At 40.3% G+C, this 16,762-nt stretch overlaps 1 protein-coding gene across 3 annotated transcripts; it reads right to left on the bottom strand.

Annotated features, from left to right (window-relative positions):
- Window positions 1-248: 248 nt before the first annotated feature.
- Window positions 249-16,284, bottom strand: LOC135497282 (QRFP-like peptide receptor). Of its 3 annotated transcripts, none has more exons than XM_064787065.1 (6): window positions 16,134-16,284; window positions 15,129-15,845; window positions 5,038-5,480; window positions 4,590-4,691; window positions 3,232-3,340; window positions 249-1,402 (listed from the first exon to the last, which is right to left on the bottom strand). In XM_064787065.1, the coding sequence occupies exons 2-6, from the start codon at window positions 15,547-15,549 to the stop codon at window positions 1,257-1,259; spliced, it is 1,221 nt and encodes a 406-aa protein (XP_064643135.1). In that variant the 5' UTR covers window positions 15,550-15,845; window positions 16,134-16,284; the 3' UTR covers window positions 249-1,256. The 3 variants fall into 3 exon arrangements, with proteins under 3 accessions (XP_064643135.1, XP_064643126.1, XP_064643142.1); XM_064787072.1 differs by adding an exon at window positions 2,557-2,582 and having other exon boundaries at window positions 1,301-1,402; window positions 15,129-16,284; XM_064787056.1 differs by having other exon boundaries at window positions 15,129-16,284.
- Window positions 16,285-16,762: the final 478 nt, after the last annotated feature.

Here is a 16,762-nt window from a genome sequence, read left to right as displayed (position 1 = left end):
TCTATGATACTACGATGATGATTTTTCAAAGGCCCTGTGTGGAGAAGTAACGGTCCAACTAGAAGCGGTTTGCGATTGAAAAACCAGCATGCATGTATCATGGCCTATGAACTTGTCCATTTTTAATCAAAGCCACCTTCGTTTAGATCCAAGCAAAGCGGTCAAGAATGCCATCTTTGTAATTACAAAAGTGCGGCCATTTAAAATCCGGAATCAGCACCAACAATAAACTTGTAACAAGAACTGGTACACACTTTATTATAATATAACATATCTTGTTAGGATGATAATATACGGAGTGATCACATCAACTCTCGGCGTTAAATGTAAATCTTAGTGGCTACCAAACGTGTTATTCTTACGGTGATGCTATATGTCTATTTCCCGATATGGGAATATCTACAGCTATTACAGTTACTTGATTGTAGGAAATCACTGCTAAAGACTAATTGTAGACTAATTAATGTGATGATGCTAATGCCATGTTTGCAGTATCTCATCTCTCTCTCTCCTTTCTTTGCATCTGTTGGATCGTTTCGAAGATGGCACCACCGCTGATCGAGACTGGAGTCGAACGAGTCTCATTGGGGCTTCTTACATCCGCTAGTCGTTAGCTTCAAGGACAACATTCATGTGAGTAAAATAAGATAAACAGTAATGTACAGACAGATAGCCCTGTTAGATTTATAAATGTCAATGAGAAATAAAATTACTTTGTAAAAGTGCATCAATGATTCTATTTTTACAGTAGCACCAGCAGTGCTTGACATGATGAGTACAGAGAAGCCGGACATCGTCATTCCTCCTCAGAACACATTCAAAACAAGACTTCCTGATTATGTGTACAAGGAAATAATATAATGAAATGGTTTGCATATTTGCAAATTGTTTTCCATCATTCATACACCCAGAAAAGGTGCTGCAAGCGTAGCTAGCTATGGGGTTTCTCAGAAGTAAATGTCCGCGTCCTTTTGGGCCGTTTATACTTTGGTCATGACATATATTTCCATCTGGTGCCATGAGGTTCACACTTCGATCATGTTAACACAATGAGGTTCACACTTTGATCATGTTAACACAATGAGGTTCATACTTCGATGACGAATATTTTCGTCTGACACCATGCGGTTTGACTTTAGTCCAATCGGAAATTTCCGTCTGACACCACGAGCCTTGCGCTTTGGCCATGACGGATGGTTCCGTCTCACATGCAGAGGTTTACACTTCGGCCATGACGGATGTATCTCGCCATGACGTTATACTTTGGTCATGACGGATGTGGATGTAACTTGCGTGTGTGACATCAGTGATTGACTGTGATACGAATCTTGGCGGAGTTCTATTGCACTGTATCGCCGTTTGTCCTTGAAACAAGCTAGGCAGCTCAGAGAGTCCTTGAAGCCTGAAAAATTAAGATAAAAGGTCAGTCCGCTTTGAGAAGTAGGTCAAGTCAGCGATTCATAAGACAAGTGATATATATTTGTTAGGAATACCCACCATAGAATCGTTGTTTTGCTGAATTATTACCAGTCACTGTTCCCGTAAAAGCATGAATTTTCGAATTCACGTCAAAACATGAAATGTTGCTTTTGCACTTTTATATGCAGCCATGATATACTGATGATGCCTCCAAGATGCTTATTAGGCCATGTAACTATTGTACTGTTTAGGCCCCATTTAACCAGTCGAGGGGCGCTGGAGCCAAATGCCAATATTTCCGGTAACAGGCCTGTGTACAGGCGCGCCTCAACCGTTGTGAAACCTTGAAATGTCCCAGGACAGAATGTCTGGTGAACAAAGGATTCCATTTTGCGCTTTAAACTCTGAGCTGTTGAAGGTCACGCCTCTGTAGCACCATTTACAGGGGAAATTTACTTCTTCTACACCGGCTCAATTCATAATCTATAACTACGCACCGATTGGCCAATCAAGCAGACATGCAAAACATAGGAACAAAGCCATTCGCTTTTGAATACTTCTATGACTATTTCCGATTCACTTTTCCATTGACCAAGCATGTTTCTGAACTATTTACAGAATAAAGAACTTATAGTCATTGGAAATGGAATATTTTAGAAAGAACCTTCTGCATCATGTTGTCATCTTAGCTTCGATAATTGCCTTTCGTGATGGCCCTAGAAACCAGAAATGTAAACATGCTTCTTGCATGCAAGTGACAGGTCCAACAAACATTTGTCATGATCACGTGGTTATCATATTTCCAGCTAGGTTGGATTGTCAGTTAATCCATGATATGACACACATTCCCTAGAGCAATTTCTTGTCAGTTCCTGCTTAGAGAAATCAACCTACTCAAGAACCATCTTTAACACTGCCTCTTATCCACTGGGATCTTGATACGCAAATTTCAATGTTGATTCACGAATCATGAAACTGGTATCACATTTCCCTGCCGTTTTAGAGTAAATCCTCAATTCTACTGTTCATCTCTTGTGTATTTGCATAAAGCAAAGTATCAATAGAGCAACCAATGTACGTGTCCCAGGCTCTAAAAAATCATGCTTAATACTTTGGGTTATCTTACACAAACCCTACCTTTCTCAAAGAAACGTTTTTTAAACCTATAAATGATGTTTTAACCAAAGGTTAACTGAATGTGTTACGGTTTTGTTTGGTCATCAAAAAGAATCCACGGGTTCCGTTGACAGTTGCAATGTTATTCTGTCAAGGACAAGCTAAAACTCAGAGATAGTCTTTTACCTTAACTAACGTTTTAGGGTTGTTTGGGCTGAAGCTATAATCTTTGGTTCGGAAACACGACGATGATAGACAACCAACAGCCTTTCGCCAGCATACATCGCTGTACGTCTCAAGACAATTTGGACATGAATACGACGATTCTGGCTTTATGTAGTGTCTTCGATCACCATTTCTTTCTTTTGTGCAGTGTCCTTTTTTGTTTCCGGACAACCAATAACAATAGTGAGGTTTCGCAACCGCCCGGTTAGGCCCTTCGACGACGTTTATCTATTGTTCAGGTAAACTCACACAATAGATAAACGACGTCGTACGGCCTAAACGGGTGGTTGCGAAACCTCACTATTATTCCATAGACGTACTGGCAATTTTAGATGTAGAATTCGAAGTTTTAGGTAACTTTTCCCATAAGTTTGCTTTCAATCATCAACACTATAAGCTAGGCAGCCACATCTTTCATTTGCTACTCTGGTCAGCCGCATCGAGAGCATGTTTTTTTAAAACCATAATTACCTTTTTGAAAGTTTTCATTGAACCCAGCGTATATGATAGGATTAACTGCACTATTGGTGTATCCGATGTAGATGGCGTAGAATTGGAGTTGGCGATACCATGCGGGGAGCTGAAAAGATACGTCGATAGGTTTTTTTCAAGCGCTACATTAATGAACACAAATACACTAAAACATTGATCGATGACTGTAGAAAGACACTTTGTGTTGATAAAGGTTTAAATTGAAAACAACTTATTTAAAAACTAATTAATTGTAGAAGTGTCGTATAAAAAGTTCATGTTTCTATCATTTGTTTTTTGGACGCTCATGTGTTCTAGGGTGGGATTATTAGCAGACGATATCAATCATGTTTACGTTTAACCTGTCACCAAGTCAGTAATGCTTTAATGTATTACGGCTTTGTTGAAGCGATGAACTGAACCTCTCCGAGTAAAGTACCAAACGACTTAAAATGACACAGAACTGTGCCTGAGTCAAGTTTACATTAGAGTCTAGTTGGATGACTTAATCAGATTTAACGTCTTAATATCTTCTACGGCTATGGAATATGGCGTTCTTATATCTGCTCCCGTGGATATTCTTCCAGCTTTGTTCGCCCCATCAGCCACCTCTCGTTCGCCCCACCAGCCACCCCTCGTTCGCCCCACCAGCCACCCCTCGTTCTGGTACACGAAACAATTGGGCCTAGTTCATGTCATACTATCCATCTTCCAAATTGTCCAATGTCAACAAAGGAACATATATGGGAATTGCCATCTGGTATAGTTTCAATTTATTTTGCGTGTTCTGTGCGCGCCGCATCCAGAGATGATGACATCACAATAAAGCGACCTGTATCTGACGTAAATTTATGGCTAATAATTGTCAATATTCGTAAACTGTTCTGTGTACTAGGTAATGAAATTTGCCGGGGGCAGAGTATTTCAGCGGTACTGCCTGGACAGTGCAAAGCTAGCACAGATATCAACAACTAGATACGTAATATGGAATTCTGTTATCACCCTCAGTTGAGTCGTATGTGTGGGAACATGTTGAACTGAACAGGGAACACCTCATGAGCCCCAACTTCTTATTCATACCAGCAGTGAATCTCATTGGTTCACAGATTACTCATTCGCAACTCACTGAACAGTGCTCTGAACTTCCAGAGGTATTGCCTCCGAAACTAACTGCGTGCAATTGGTAAGATATGAATGCAAGCTTATAATGCTTGAGGATTCCGGTGAAGCCAGTCTAAATACTTTATTTTATACGCGTTTCTTCATTGAACGCTTCTAACATTCCTCTCTAACGGAGTATTGCTATTGAATATTGGCATTTGCATCTGTCTGACAAGATCGCATTGCCGAAAACTTACCTCAGATTGTTCTGTGCGGTGTTCCCCGTAGACTAGGATGACCTGATATGGCAGCCAGCATATTACAAACACGGATAGTATCATTACCAACATCACCACGACCTGCAATGAATGGGAACATCAGTTGAGGGGATGAGTAGAGAGAGTTGTTGCTGGTGGAATGTGTTTTACCAGGGTGCTGCTTCATTCAGATTGTTTTGCTAGAAGCTTTTACTGTACTCGAAGTCTACACCATGGTACTTGCGGATAATGGCCTCGCATTGGTTGTGCAATGGGTGCAGTGGGCGGAATTGAAAGGTATAACGAGAAAATCACCGAATGCTGAGTCGGTTTCGGCATCGGAAAGAGACATTTGTAGTGTCTTAGGACCACTTCAGTACAATGAGCGTCGGAGGTCGCTCTGAAAGAGGCAGGGGACTTGTGTGTTGCATTATTAGTCAGTTCATACCTTCTTTTTCAACTTGTCCTGAACGCTCATCTCCGTGTCCAGGTGCACCCCAGGCATCCGGCTTGACCGGAGCCTCATGATGATCAGACTGTAGGCTATGGACATAATGAGTACTGGGAGGAAGAACAAAATAATGGAAACAGTGGTATAGTAGGCGACACGGGACGGCGTGAATGCCATTACCATTCCTTGCTCATTTCTACTCGTTACGAACGGCCAGTGGTCCTGACAGAAAATCTCAGTGTAATCTTTCCATTCTCTGGTGGTGATTCTGCGGAAGTATAGCAATGGGCTGCTGACGGCGATGGAGACCACCCATACCAGGGTTATGAAGACGCTGGCTCGGCGTTCTGTCATGTGTGCCTTCATGGCGAATACGATGCCAAAGAAACGATCGCAGGCTATGACTGTTAGTGTTAGAACACTTGATACCATGGAGAGCACTGAAAGAAAGATTGAAGATGACAATATAGGTACGAGATTATGGCTGAGTCTTTAATCGACGGAGCGAAGTCACCAAGGAGGAATGTTATAACCTTCTATTGAAAAGTTCCTGAAAAAAGGAGCAGAGTTACTTGGATGTGTCAAAACGTCCACTAAATTGAAAACATTCAATTGTGGATATCATGTTTTAACTGTTCTTTTTTATCACGAGCCTCAGTAGGAGTGTTGAATGATCAATACACAGGAATTAATCTTCTTAGCCCTGATCATTTGCGTTAACTGTGAAACTCGAGAGACGCTCCGCGGTGACTTGGAAAACCTGAGAAATGCATGTTCTGCTGACGTGACGAGGGATACTTAGCCAATATAAGTTCAGCCGCAATTTCCTTTCACCTTCAGTTATTGAGAAGTTTTTTTTGCATCGTAATAGTATGGTCCTCGCAACACATACATCACGTGTATTGAAAGAAATGCAGGATTCTGTTGAAAGAATTTGTCGTAGTGTGAAAATTGCGACAATTCGTCAGCTCAGAAGAAACGAGATTGGTCTGCCTTTTTGTCAAAACTGATTTTATCATCGTGAGTCATGTCACTGTATGAAATTCTTCACGTTGTTCTTACTTGTACCAGAATCGTTTCCGTGCAACACATACAAAGCGACGATTATATTGGGTTTTGAATCATCAGTTGCATTTTTCCCCAACAGCCAAGTATCAGATTGATGCATTCTGAGGGGACTTAGTGTCAGCGTCGATTCAAAGGTCAGTTTTACAAAGGATGCCAGTAGACGATCTCGATTTTGGTGTTACCAATGCCATCATCTCAATGAAAGAAGATGTTGAGCGATAATATCGGACGGAATATCATATTCTCAAATCTTTTGAGAATAAACGTATATAAACGAAATTACCAACCAACTCCAGTCGTACATTCCATCGCAAAGGCCAGGCATGGCTAAAAGTCACCGACATCAATCATTCAGAATTACAAAATTCGATAGCTTTATCAAACCCCATTAGTTGTGGCAAATATCACTGTTTGGTGAAGGCACATACGTCATAGTAATTGCTGGGTACGTGCGTTTGTCAGTAGCCGGAATTTAGGAGTGCGTTTGCATAACATTACATGATATTTTATGACATATTCTAATCATCTTGGTCACAGTGTGTCGTCATTGCTTTCTTAGAATAAAATAAAATGCATCAATGATTGATCCTCGCACCTAAGTCAGCCACGCCATCTCTTTGAAGGTTACCCCGTCTACTTTGAATACAAATGGATGTACCAAAATCAAAGTCAGTCGTCATAATTATATGACCTTTGGAGCCATCCCTGCGAGTTGGTTTATTGCGATAATCCTGGTAATTCGGGTTGGAAATCAATGAACATATCGGTTCAAAACATTGGAATTCTTTGACCGCTGAACAACTTAGTACACGTATATCGTGTACTTTCGGCAGTACGCATTTAACCGAGAATAAATTTACATGGTGTAAATACATATTTTTTGGTATTGTCAGTTCGCATTTTAAGCAAATAAGCATTCAAAATTATCAATATACAATTGTTAAAATTGATCAAGTATGAAATAACCATTCATGAGTATCCATGCTTGGTACATATTAGATTAGAGGATGGTTTGAAAGGACAATTAGCACAGCTGAGTCTTTCTGGCATGCGAACAACTGTTTATCGTTTATCTTACTAGCGGTAATGGGTGCAGAGCAGTTTGATAGGAAGACTGCCCAATTACATTATTTCCGTCTTCGGTTCAGTATGATGACTACTGTTGTTTATTGCATCCAGATTGTGACGCAGTGAGCCACTGGAGGCCAAAGTAAAACACACAAGACACATCGATTTAAAAAAAAGATGTCAGTCAGTTCACGGAGAAACCATCCCAGTACCGTTCACTGTAAAAGTTGTTCGCCATTTCAGAATTGAGCGCTTATACATTAAAGCCCACTAAAAACAAAATGGAACTCTCAACACTAGTCATAAAAACTTTTGAAATCGAAGACAGAATAAGAAAGCTCATAACCATACCATTTAACTTGGCGTAACTCTGCTGGTCCTCGTTAAAGTTGGAGTAAAAAGGCGTTATTGTCTTAGTTCTCATCAATTATGCTCCATTGGCAGATGTTCTTGCTGACATGGCTAATAATCTCTCAATCTATGCACAAGTCCTGCAACCCCTCGCTGTTGAAATGGGAAGTGTTTATTACAATATTATTTTATTTAGCCTTCTTTCTTTACCTGACAAATAAATCGAGGCATAGTTTGCAGTTGGAGAAGTTTTTGAACGACTAAAGATGATGTATTATGTCCTATAACAATAAATTGTCATCTGCGCGTGACGCCCGTTTATTCTATGGCTAGTTACTAAGGGCAGGGAAGAGAACTTTTCAGTTGGGGAGCCGCTGATGTGAGAAGATTTGGCAAACAGTTAGAAAACAAGGACGTTGATTGAAAGTGCAGAAGGTTTAGAATATAGGAGCAGACCCTCCTTATAAAGAGAGTTAAATAAAAGCTTAGAAAGGAAAAGTTTTGAAGAGCGGACCCGTAACAAAGGACGATGACTGACATCTTACTGGAACCTTTGTTTTACACGATCCTGAATGATTGCGATCAGGTTAACCGTTCCATTTACTGGCTAAACTTGCCCGAAAGGGCACTGAGGATGAAACCATCATCTTCTGTAATCTGTAATTTCTATGAAGGAGAACAGAACCTGTAACATCCAAGTTGCTACGAAGTCGTCATGAAAACACAGGATACAGGTTTCATTAACTCGATAATTGCCTTTGCTTATAGTTGATAGGATGGTCATCAAAAGCAAGGTCGGGTTGAATAATTTCGCCAAAGAAGTGATTAATCGAGTATGGCTTTGGGCAATCCTGTGTAAGGTTAATTTCATCAGGACTTACACACGATTATTCGATTAGGCCTAATTAGTGAAGAAAAAGCTCAGATAAGATCTGCGTTGACAAAGCTTTGGGAGAAAACTTGTGATCCACAGAAAGTTGGATGACCAATTTGGATAACAATCAAAAGTTTAAATAGGAAAGATTAGATTTCGTCTGGTATGTCTGAACCACGCCACGATTTCTCTTACCCAGCCGCCAATATAAAACGGGAGATACGTGGGATGCGTCGCATGTCTAATCGGAGAATATGATATAGGGGAATTATCGTACAATAAAAGACCTCAAATAGCTTAGCTATCATATTGGCCGTATCGCGAGAAGAGACGAGTTTTTCACCCCTTCACAATGGCCTTCCAACACTGCCTGTTTTTGACATGTGAATCGTTTTTGTATGTAAATAGTTCGTATACGATAAGAGTCTATAGCAGTTACGATGGGAATATTGAGAAACAGGGGGACGGACAGTGAAATCATTGACCGATTATGTAGAATTTCTTCATTTTCTTTCCATCACTAGATGACTTATCTCTACTGGTTTGAAATGTCTAAATAGATATTGCTTCCAAAGTCGTTAAAAAGACGATGTTTGATGCGGCGGGAATATGTGTAATAATCGTTACGCTACTGCTCAAGTCTTTTGTGCCACACAAAGTCTCAGCATATCATGAAACTGGACTTGATAACTGAATGTTGTCTCTAGGTAGTACTGAGATTTAGACTTTCAGGCCATGTTTCTGTTTCTTTACGTGAACCATCTCGCCGAACAGAATTGCCCTTAACCAGGCTGCATCGTGAGAAGCTCGCATCCATGGTGGAGAGAAAATTATCCCAATTATCAGCTCTCACCATCTACGTTGTATAGACATCTCTTTACCTCTACAGAAGCCAGAACCTGTTTCATGAACATGAGCTTTAGGTTTCTCATATCGACCCTAGGTGTAGGAATAGTATTGTCGCTCTGCAAACATATGTACTGACGTCTGTCCGACTGTCTGTCGCTTGTCATGGGGTACATTAAAGATGTACAACATAAGTTTTTCAACCAACCACGTCTCCCTCAGAACGGCTGATCTTGCAGTACATTATGCGATCTCTCTATCTACCAACCAGCTTTATCCATTGAAGGGGCGACCTGGCGGTACATTAAAGGATTTGGCATAATACCTTTTGATATTGGAGTGTGATAGGAGGATTGATTGACATTTTTAAATGCAAGGTTTATGGTCGCGTGTGTATTTCCTTATCCCAGGCGCAAGTATTAAGTACAAGGCTTTTAGTGGACAATGTTCATACGTTTATTCGTACCCTTCCTATATGGTATCGTAATCTCCAAAGTAGAATGAGTATGAACATCTGCTATCGTCTGCTATCCCTTGCTGAACCAATTTTCTGTGCTTTGTCAGATTGATACTGATGATCATATGTCTACACACTTTTTGATGGCTCCAAGGACATGAGTCCGATAAACAGTTTTGTCACTGGCGATGCATGTTCATAGTTAGATGATTGCCTTTTTTATGACGCCCACACTAAAGATGCTGACAGTGCTAGTATAATGGTAACTATTCCCATGTCACTATCCGTGGAAATATCGAACGCTCTTGGAATCCCACTTTTTATTCCTAAGTTAATATAGAATATTCAGAGAACGAATGATAATAAATGGCCATGTCTGTACTAACCTAGCCAAGCTAATTAAACGGTAATACTGCGCTGGCCTCTTCACCAAAAGGTACACCAATCATTGGAATGATGATTTGCAAAGAAGTGTTGCATATTTTTCATTTGAATAATGGATAGAAGGCAAGAGTATGCAATACTCGAGATCAAATCTGACGAAGTAGATGCCACATTGCCATTGATAATGTTTATTGCCTGTTGGTGATGTTTGCTCTATACTAGGGCCAAGTTGATCAAAAGCACAATTATCCCTAACGGTTACTTTAAGTATCCTTGGCTTAAAGACGTTATCTCTTTCAGTTAATTCCATTGGAAATTTCACTTAAGACTTAACGCCTCCGTTGAAGCTAACGTGGTTTTGAACAACTCTGCCCATGATGCTTGTAGCACGCGTAATCTGAAAAGCTATGACATCAACAGACTCATGGAAGCGTACAAAATTTGCGTCATGAGGAAATTCATTTTTTGAAAAACATTCCTCAGTTGAATTTTTGAAGGCTATTGCCATTTTTCATCAGCCACACTTAAGTAGCTATAACAATTCCCACATCACTAGGCTCCGAAAGGTCAGACGCTCTTGGACAAAGCCACCACGTTTAACACTGAACGCCATGTCCGGCCATACAGTGGGCATCATTTTGTTAATCCGATTACACAGCTTTGGTGCACCTGTAGTTCGAGGCATCACTTTGCCATCAGTTGTCTCCTTTTCTCTTTTTATTGGTATTTTCGCTGGAGAATGTAAGGCTGAATCTATGTGCAGCGAATATGTTGAAATATTCAGTGAGTAAGCGCTTGCATTCCATTAATTATTTAAGCATAATGTTTATGATTACGTATCCTAACTTAATAACTTGTAATAGGTTTATTTTATCATTCCTTCATCTTGCATGTGTCGCGCTTTGAATTCATTATCTGAAGGGGCGGCTGTGGTTGTCTAGTGGGTTGCTGTACTGTCGAACATCGTTGGTTCGATACCAGTAATATATGGACCAATTCGTTTTGCACTTGAGGCAGTCTACTTATCACCGATTACATATCTGTTTGACTGAGGCTCTAAATGCCAGAGGATTTGAACTTGAAGACCTATTCCAGTGCCAATGGTGCATAAGAAACAGTGTTATATGCTGATGGACGCTATAGCTATGATGAAGAAATGAATAAGGCCATCTTCAAACAGAATGGATGTGTCTTGTTTCCAATGTCACTCAAGCATTCTGTCCGTGGCCACGAAACGTCATCTGCAAGGCGGCGAAATTGGCTTTGTCATTTGCGCAGCATGCTAGTCTCCACAAGGATGGTTCTTTCAGATTCACCTCATTTTGAGTGGTGATAACGTCGTATATAACAATGCGGTCATCATCACGCGAAACTTTTCTCATGCCCAGGTTCTTGAGGAAGAGAAGTGATATATCGACTTCCTTCGTTTTTAACACCAACCATGTAGCATCTGTATAGTGGATCCCCTGAGGTTCTTTGAACTCATGAGAAGATTCTAAACTTAAACCAAACTTCTCGCATTGTTTCCCTCTCTGGCTATAAAAGGAATTTGCGTGGAGGAATCTTTAGCAACATCGATTGACTTTCTGTTTAGAGACCAAATACTATCGCTTTCTCTAACAATGCCTAATGCTTGATGTATTCGTGTGAATTGACCAGATGACTTCCCATGAGAGCGGATATTTAGTTGACTTCTGGTAAATATTACTCGAGAAACATGAGATCGTTAAAAGCCCCTGTGTTTACGTATGAGTGAAAGTCCGTATTTGCTTATCAATTTGACAGCAAAAATGAAATATGTGAACATGCTGCAAAGGCTAATTAAGAGACACCTGTCGTTGCTGTCAAAAGAAATGACAAAATAGACGATGCATGAATGCGAACAGCACAGATATGTTGTGTTTTTTCTCGCAGGAAATGTACGTATGGATTGTCATGACAAACGATATGAGAAGATTAAGTTAATGTGAAGCGTTTTTACCATGTGTATGGTTGAAAGACAGCTTATACTAATTTTTGATGACTGCACAAAATGGCCACGCCAGCTATCCTGTTAAAATGAATGTGTTCGTCATACATGCCAGGCAAGTATGCGCCACCCTCTCTCGTTCATTATACCCTCCAGTATCTATGTGCAAGATTAGTTTGATCAAAAGATAGCCATTGACTTCCATTAAATATCGCACCATCCATCACAATACATGTCCAGCGGCCATGTATCAAAACGTCACCGTAATAGCACCATCATGGCCAATAATCTAGTACAAAAAGATCATCTTGATAAATCATAATTGGCTTGAGAATATCTGATTAGCTTTTATTGATTCAGAGACAAAGATGCTAACCCTGAGCAAAGTCCCCGAGGAAAGATGCAAATAATAAAGATAATGGTGTGATTACATTGCATCTTTTGCGGCTGTTTTTACTATTTGAGATTCTCGTAGACGACTTCTATGAGATTTGATCTCAATGCCAAAGTTTCCTCCCAATAAAGTCAGCTTGACCTCTTTGCTCCCCTCCCCAAACATGAAATGAGCACAAACAAGCGATGAAGGCAGAACCGTTAACGTTTACAGGTTGTTCATTTCATAGTCCCGCAGAACAGATAGGAAGATGCGAATAATTAAGATAATATGGTGGTTACATTGAAACAGCTGGACTCCTTTTCTCTTGAAGATTCCCACAGATAACTTGAATCAGTTTTTACGTATTTGCGTTTCCCCCGAAACATATCAGTTTTCACTGGTGATATGGGCTAAATATCTGCCATAGGGAAGTTCTTGGTGAAGCCCGGGAGGAAAGATGTACATACGATGCAAGAAATAAAGATAACCTGGTAATTACGTTATGTTGTTCAGGCCTGTTTGCATTACTTTACCTGAAATAAAATGACATGAAGATCGAAAAAATCGGCTTCATATGTTTCAGTTCACTCTTCTCAGATCAGCGCCCCCTAGTGTTGGAGCTCAGTTTCTCGAAAATGAAATGGTCTCTGTGAATGTTACGTAATGTAATAATGTGCGGTGACGTGTAAGAGGCGAAATCAACAGAGGTTTACCCGTCCCATAGGTTGGCGAGTCTTTTCCCGGGCTATAACAGAACTTCGCCACTGGGACCGCGCTGGTCTGGAAAAAAAGCGACAAATACAGATTGTTCAACTCATCTTTTTACAGCACCTTAATGAGAGAAATTGTTATCCATATTCTAATTAGCTTTCTTAATGAGATTGTGTCGGTACTCATCAGTACTTAGTGAAACAATTATTTGATAAAAACTCTAATGGCAAAATTATTACAAACTTAATCGAACCTAAATACCCAATATCATGATTAATTCTTTCAAATGGAAAACATGATTTGTCTATTTGAATAGAAATGTCTTCTAGAATTCGATGCGAAATTTGTTTCAATCAAATATTCTTATGTCGTTATTGTAAAGAATCATTCAAAAACATTCAAATTCTCGCTATGGTCTAGCTTGTTCGCCTTGACCATGTAGAACTAAAAATCTAGACTTCCCATGGTGGGCCGGCCACTCTTTTGACTGAATGCACTACTTATCCATGATCATGATATTTCGCCTGCATTACATAAGCTTACAAACACCGATGGCAATGTATCTGTTAGTTATGACATCACAGTAAAGTGAAAATAACTAATTACTTCTTACAAAATTAGGACCCCACTATAAAGGAAAATACTAACTATTGATATCACAGTTACTGAGGGCCCGACAAGAGTACGCGTTCTTATCCTTGATGAAGTAGCTTTGAGGAATGATGCAATTAGCGTTGCCTAAAGTTGAAATAAGTCAAATAACAGTTTATTTCTCTTTCATCAGAGTGTCCGGATTAGTCGCTTTCTGAACAGAAAAAAGCTCGATCCTTATACTTCATTTCTGCAAATTATATTTGATAAATGGGCAAGACTTGGATTTGAATTTAAATGAACATGAGCAAATTTTCCCTGTAACAAATCCATGAAACATTTATCTGCACAGAAGTTGACATATGAACGCATCTAAGATTAAAGAATATCCAACATGACGTTTGTATTAAGTCGCCATTGACGGAGTGAAATAAAAGGAAGGTGTTGAACTTAACTTCAGAGACTGTTTATCGATAGCCTCATCATTTCGCATAGCGATAAGCTTGTTATCATCCAAGACATCCGAAAAGGCCTTTGGAATGAAACACCAATATACATGTGGTAGTAATTGGATTGATAGGGACATCTTGACCCTATCTTGCGTTTAGCTTAAAGGTAAAGGATCGTAAGAATCATTGAATAACGTAAGCGTTGCTTCTTGGTGTCTAATCAATGATTATGTTGGCTGCTGCTCGGCCACCTGCGTTGTCTTAATATCTCTGCTGCGGCACTTTTTATTTTACGGTACTCTATCTATCCTTGTCAATGAATAACCTGTCAGTTGACATACCGGTGTAAAATTGAATTCTGTGCTCGAAACCAATTATACAATTGCAGTAAAATGGTGTACATTTTGTTGATTTCTCCATGCTCCATAAGGCAACAACGTAAGCGTTTCACTGCGCGCGTAACACACTTTGCCGTTGTAAGAGGTCACCGCCACGTAGAATATGAAATAGTCTAGTGGGTGTCTAAAATACTGATGGGGTGACGAAATGCATGAGGAAATGTAATGTGAGTACGATGTCACCTTAAAACACTCATCAGTGGCTCATCAATTATGAGGAAGTGAGGTGGCGTGACGAGTAGCAACGTGAACGGAGTAAGGAAACTATCAAAAAAAGAAGCAAAGTTGACGTACTGTTTTTAGTCCATCACTTTAGAGAGGTGAGATATATTTCATCCGTTCTCGGATTGCCAAAAAATGACAATCTGGCCTCCAAAATTATATTTCACCGAAAAGAACTATTTTGGGGAGAAGGTGTAGTTGTCTGGGCAGGTTTGCTTTCGGGGATGGGTGACTGAGGGTGAGCAAGTAGGAATATCTAAAGTGATACAGGGCCTAGATATAGTGGAACATGTGGCTTGATTATTTTAAAAAATGGATAGCTACCTTGTGCAAATGTATTAAACTTGCAGAGAAAGGATCCCAGTGGCCACTTCGGACTCAGATCATCATAACACTGGACCCACGTGCAGCACAACGTCACCATGAGGTCTGCAACTGCTAAATTGACGATGTAATAGTTTGTGGTGGTCCTCATTCGCTTGTTCATGGCTACGACATAGATAACCAAACTATTGCCAATCAGCGACACCAAAACAATGATCACACACAATGAAATCTTGAGGGCGTACTCCCAGGCAGGTTTGGTAGGTCTTTGGTTTGGGAAGAGGAACTTTGAGAAGTCGTAGTTATCGTACGTTCCATAGTCGTATTCTTCAGGGTAGTCCTCTTTGTAATCCACTGGAAAGGTCGAATTCCTTGAAGACATGTTTGTTGTCATCTGACCTAAATTTCTTTCGTCCGCCATATTTGTAATTAACTCTGGCTTGATGGTGCTCCTCTCTCACTATAAGCTCTTTTTCTTCACTCACTTATATCGTACATGTTCGATCAATCTGACCGGCTATCGTGTTTGCTATGCACTGCTTAATGTCGTCTTATTATGTAACGCAGAGGCAGAACCAATAAGCTTGATACAGTGTCTACATCCACAGTATAAATCTTCGTCACAGTATCGATGTCTCTTTGATCCGTCGTGATTTGCGCCGTACTTTCAGTTCAATACCTTGATTCAAATGTGGCTTTGTTTCACAGTTACTATATCTTCAAAAGAAAAGATGATACTTCTATTCTTCCAAGTCATCTAAAGTCGCCACTTACATGCCTTATTACTAAGTTTTCCAAGAGAGGCGCCTACTTGGAACTATGGTTATCTGCCGTGTGATTTTCCAAAGCTTACTGTTTCCAGTGTGACTTACCAGTTTCCAATACTCCCAGGTTTGTCTTCAAGCAATATCTGCACCTGACAGTAACCTCTACTTTACTCTAAGTTTAATCCAAAAGCGTTATATACATCTACGAACTCCCCAAGGGACGTAGCAATGTAATTACCAGGCCAGGTTGATACTTGCGTCGATTCCAGGGTTATGTCCGAAAACGCCGTAGTTTTCAAGATCATCTAGCATTTCACAAATGTGCCTCGCTCCGCTCTGCTGAAGTCACGCACATTTATCAGTTTTTAAGGTGATGCTCTTCGTTGTTGAAACCTACAATGAAGAAAGTAATTGCAAAGGAGCGCAGGTGGAGGGGGTTATGACAACGCAACTAATCATTCCGATAACTGAGACCGGGATTAAAACAATGTCGCAACACCTGTTTAGGAATGACTTTATCAATGTCAAAGTGGAACGCTCAGGCACGGTTCTTGAAAGAAATTGATATCGTCTTTCTTTTGCCTGTGACGTGATCTGTGCCCCGCTTTGCCAGATCTCATCAACTTTTTTCTCTGTGTGTATTGGGGAGGATGGGGGGGGGGGGGATGGTGTTAGGGAAGGGAGCATTTGAAAACGATGCCCTAACTTATCTTTCCTGCAGCCGTAGCTGTCGTTAAAAAGCTGTGAATTGTTAAGTCACTGCAAACTTTATCACCAGATGTTGGATGCTGCCAGCAGACATTGAATCTCAAGGTTTGGCCTGCTCATTACGGGGATCACCCTGCGGAGACCCTCGTGTACAAGGAA

Source organism: Lineus longissimus, chromosome 1 (assembly GCF_910592395.1).
Source record: "Lineus longissimus chromosome 1, tnLinLong1.2, whole genome shotgun sequence".
Taxonomy (NCBI): domain Eukaryota; kingdom Metazoa; phylum Nemertea; class Pilidiophora; order Heteronemertea; family Lineidae; genus Lineus; species Lineus longissimus.
Note: the sequence above shows the minus strand (reverse complement) of the source record. Positions and strands in the feature narration are given on the sequence as shown.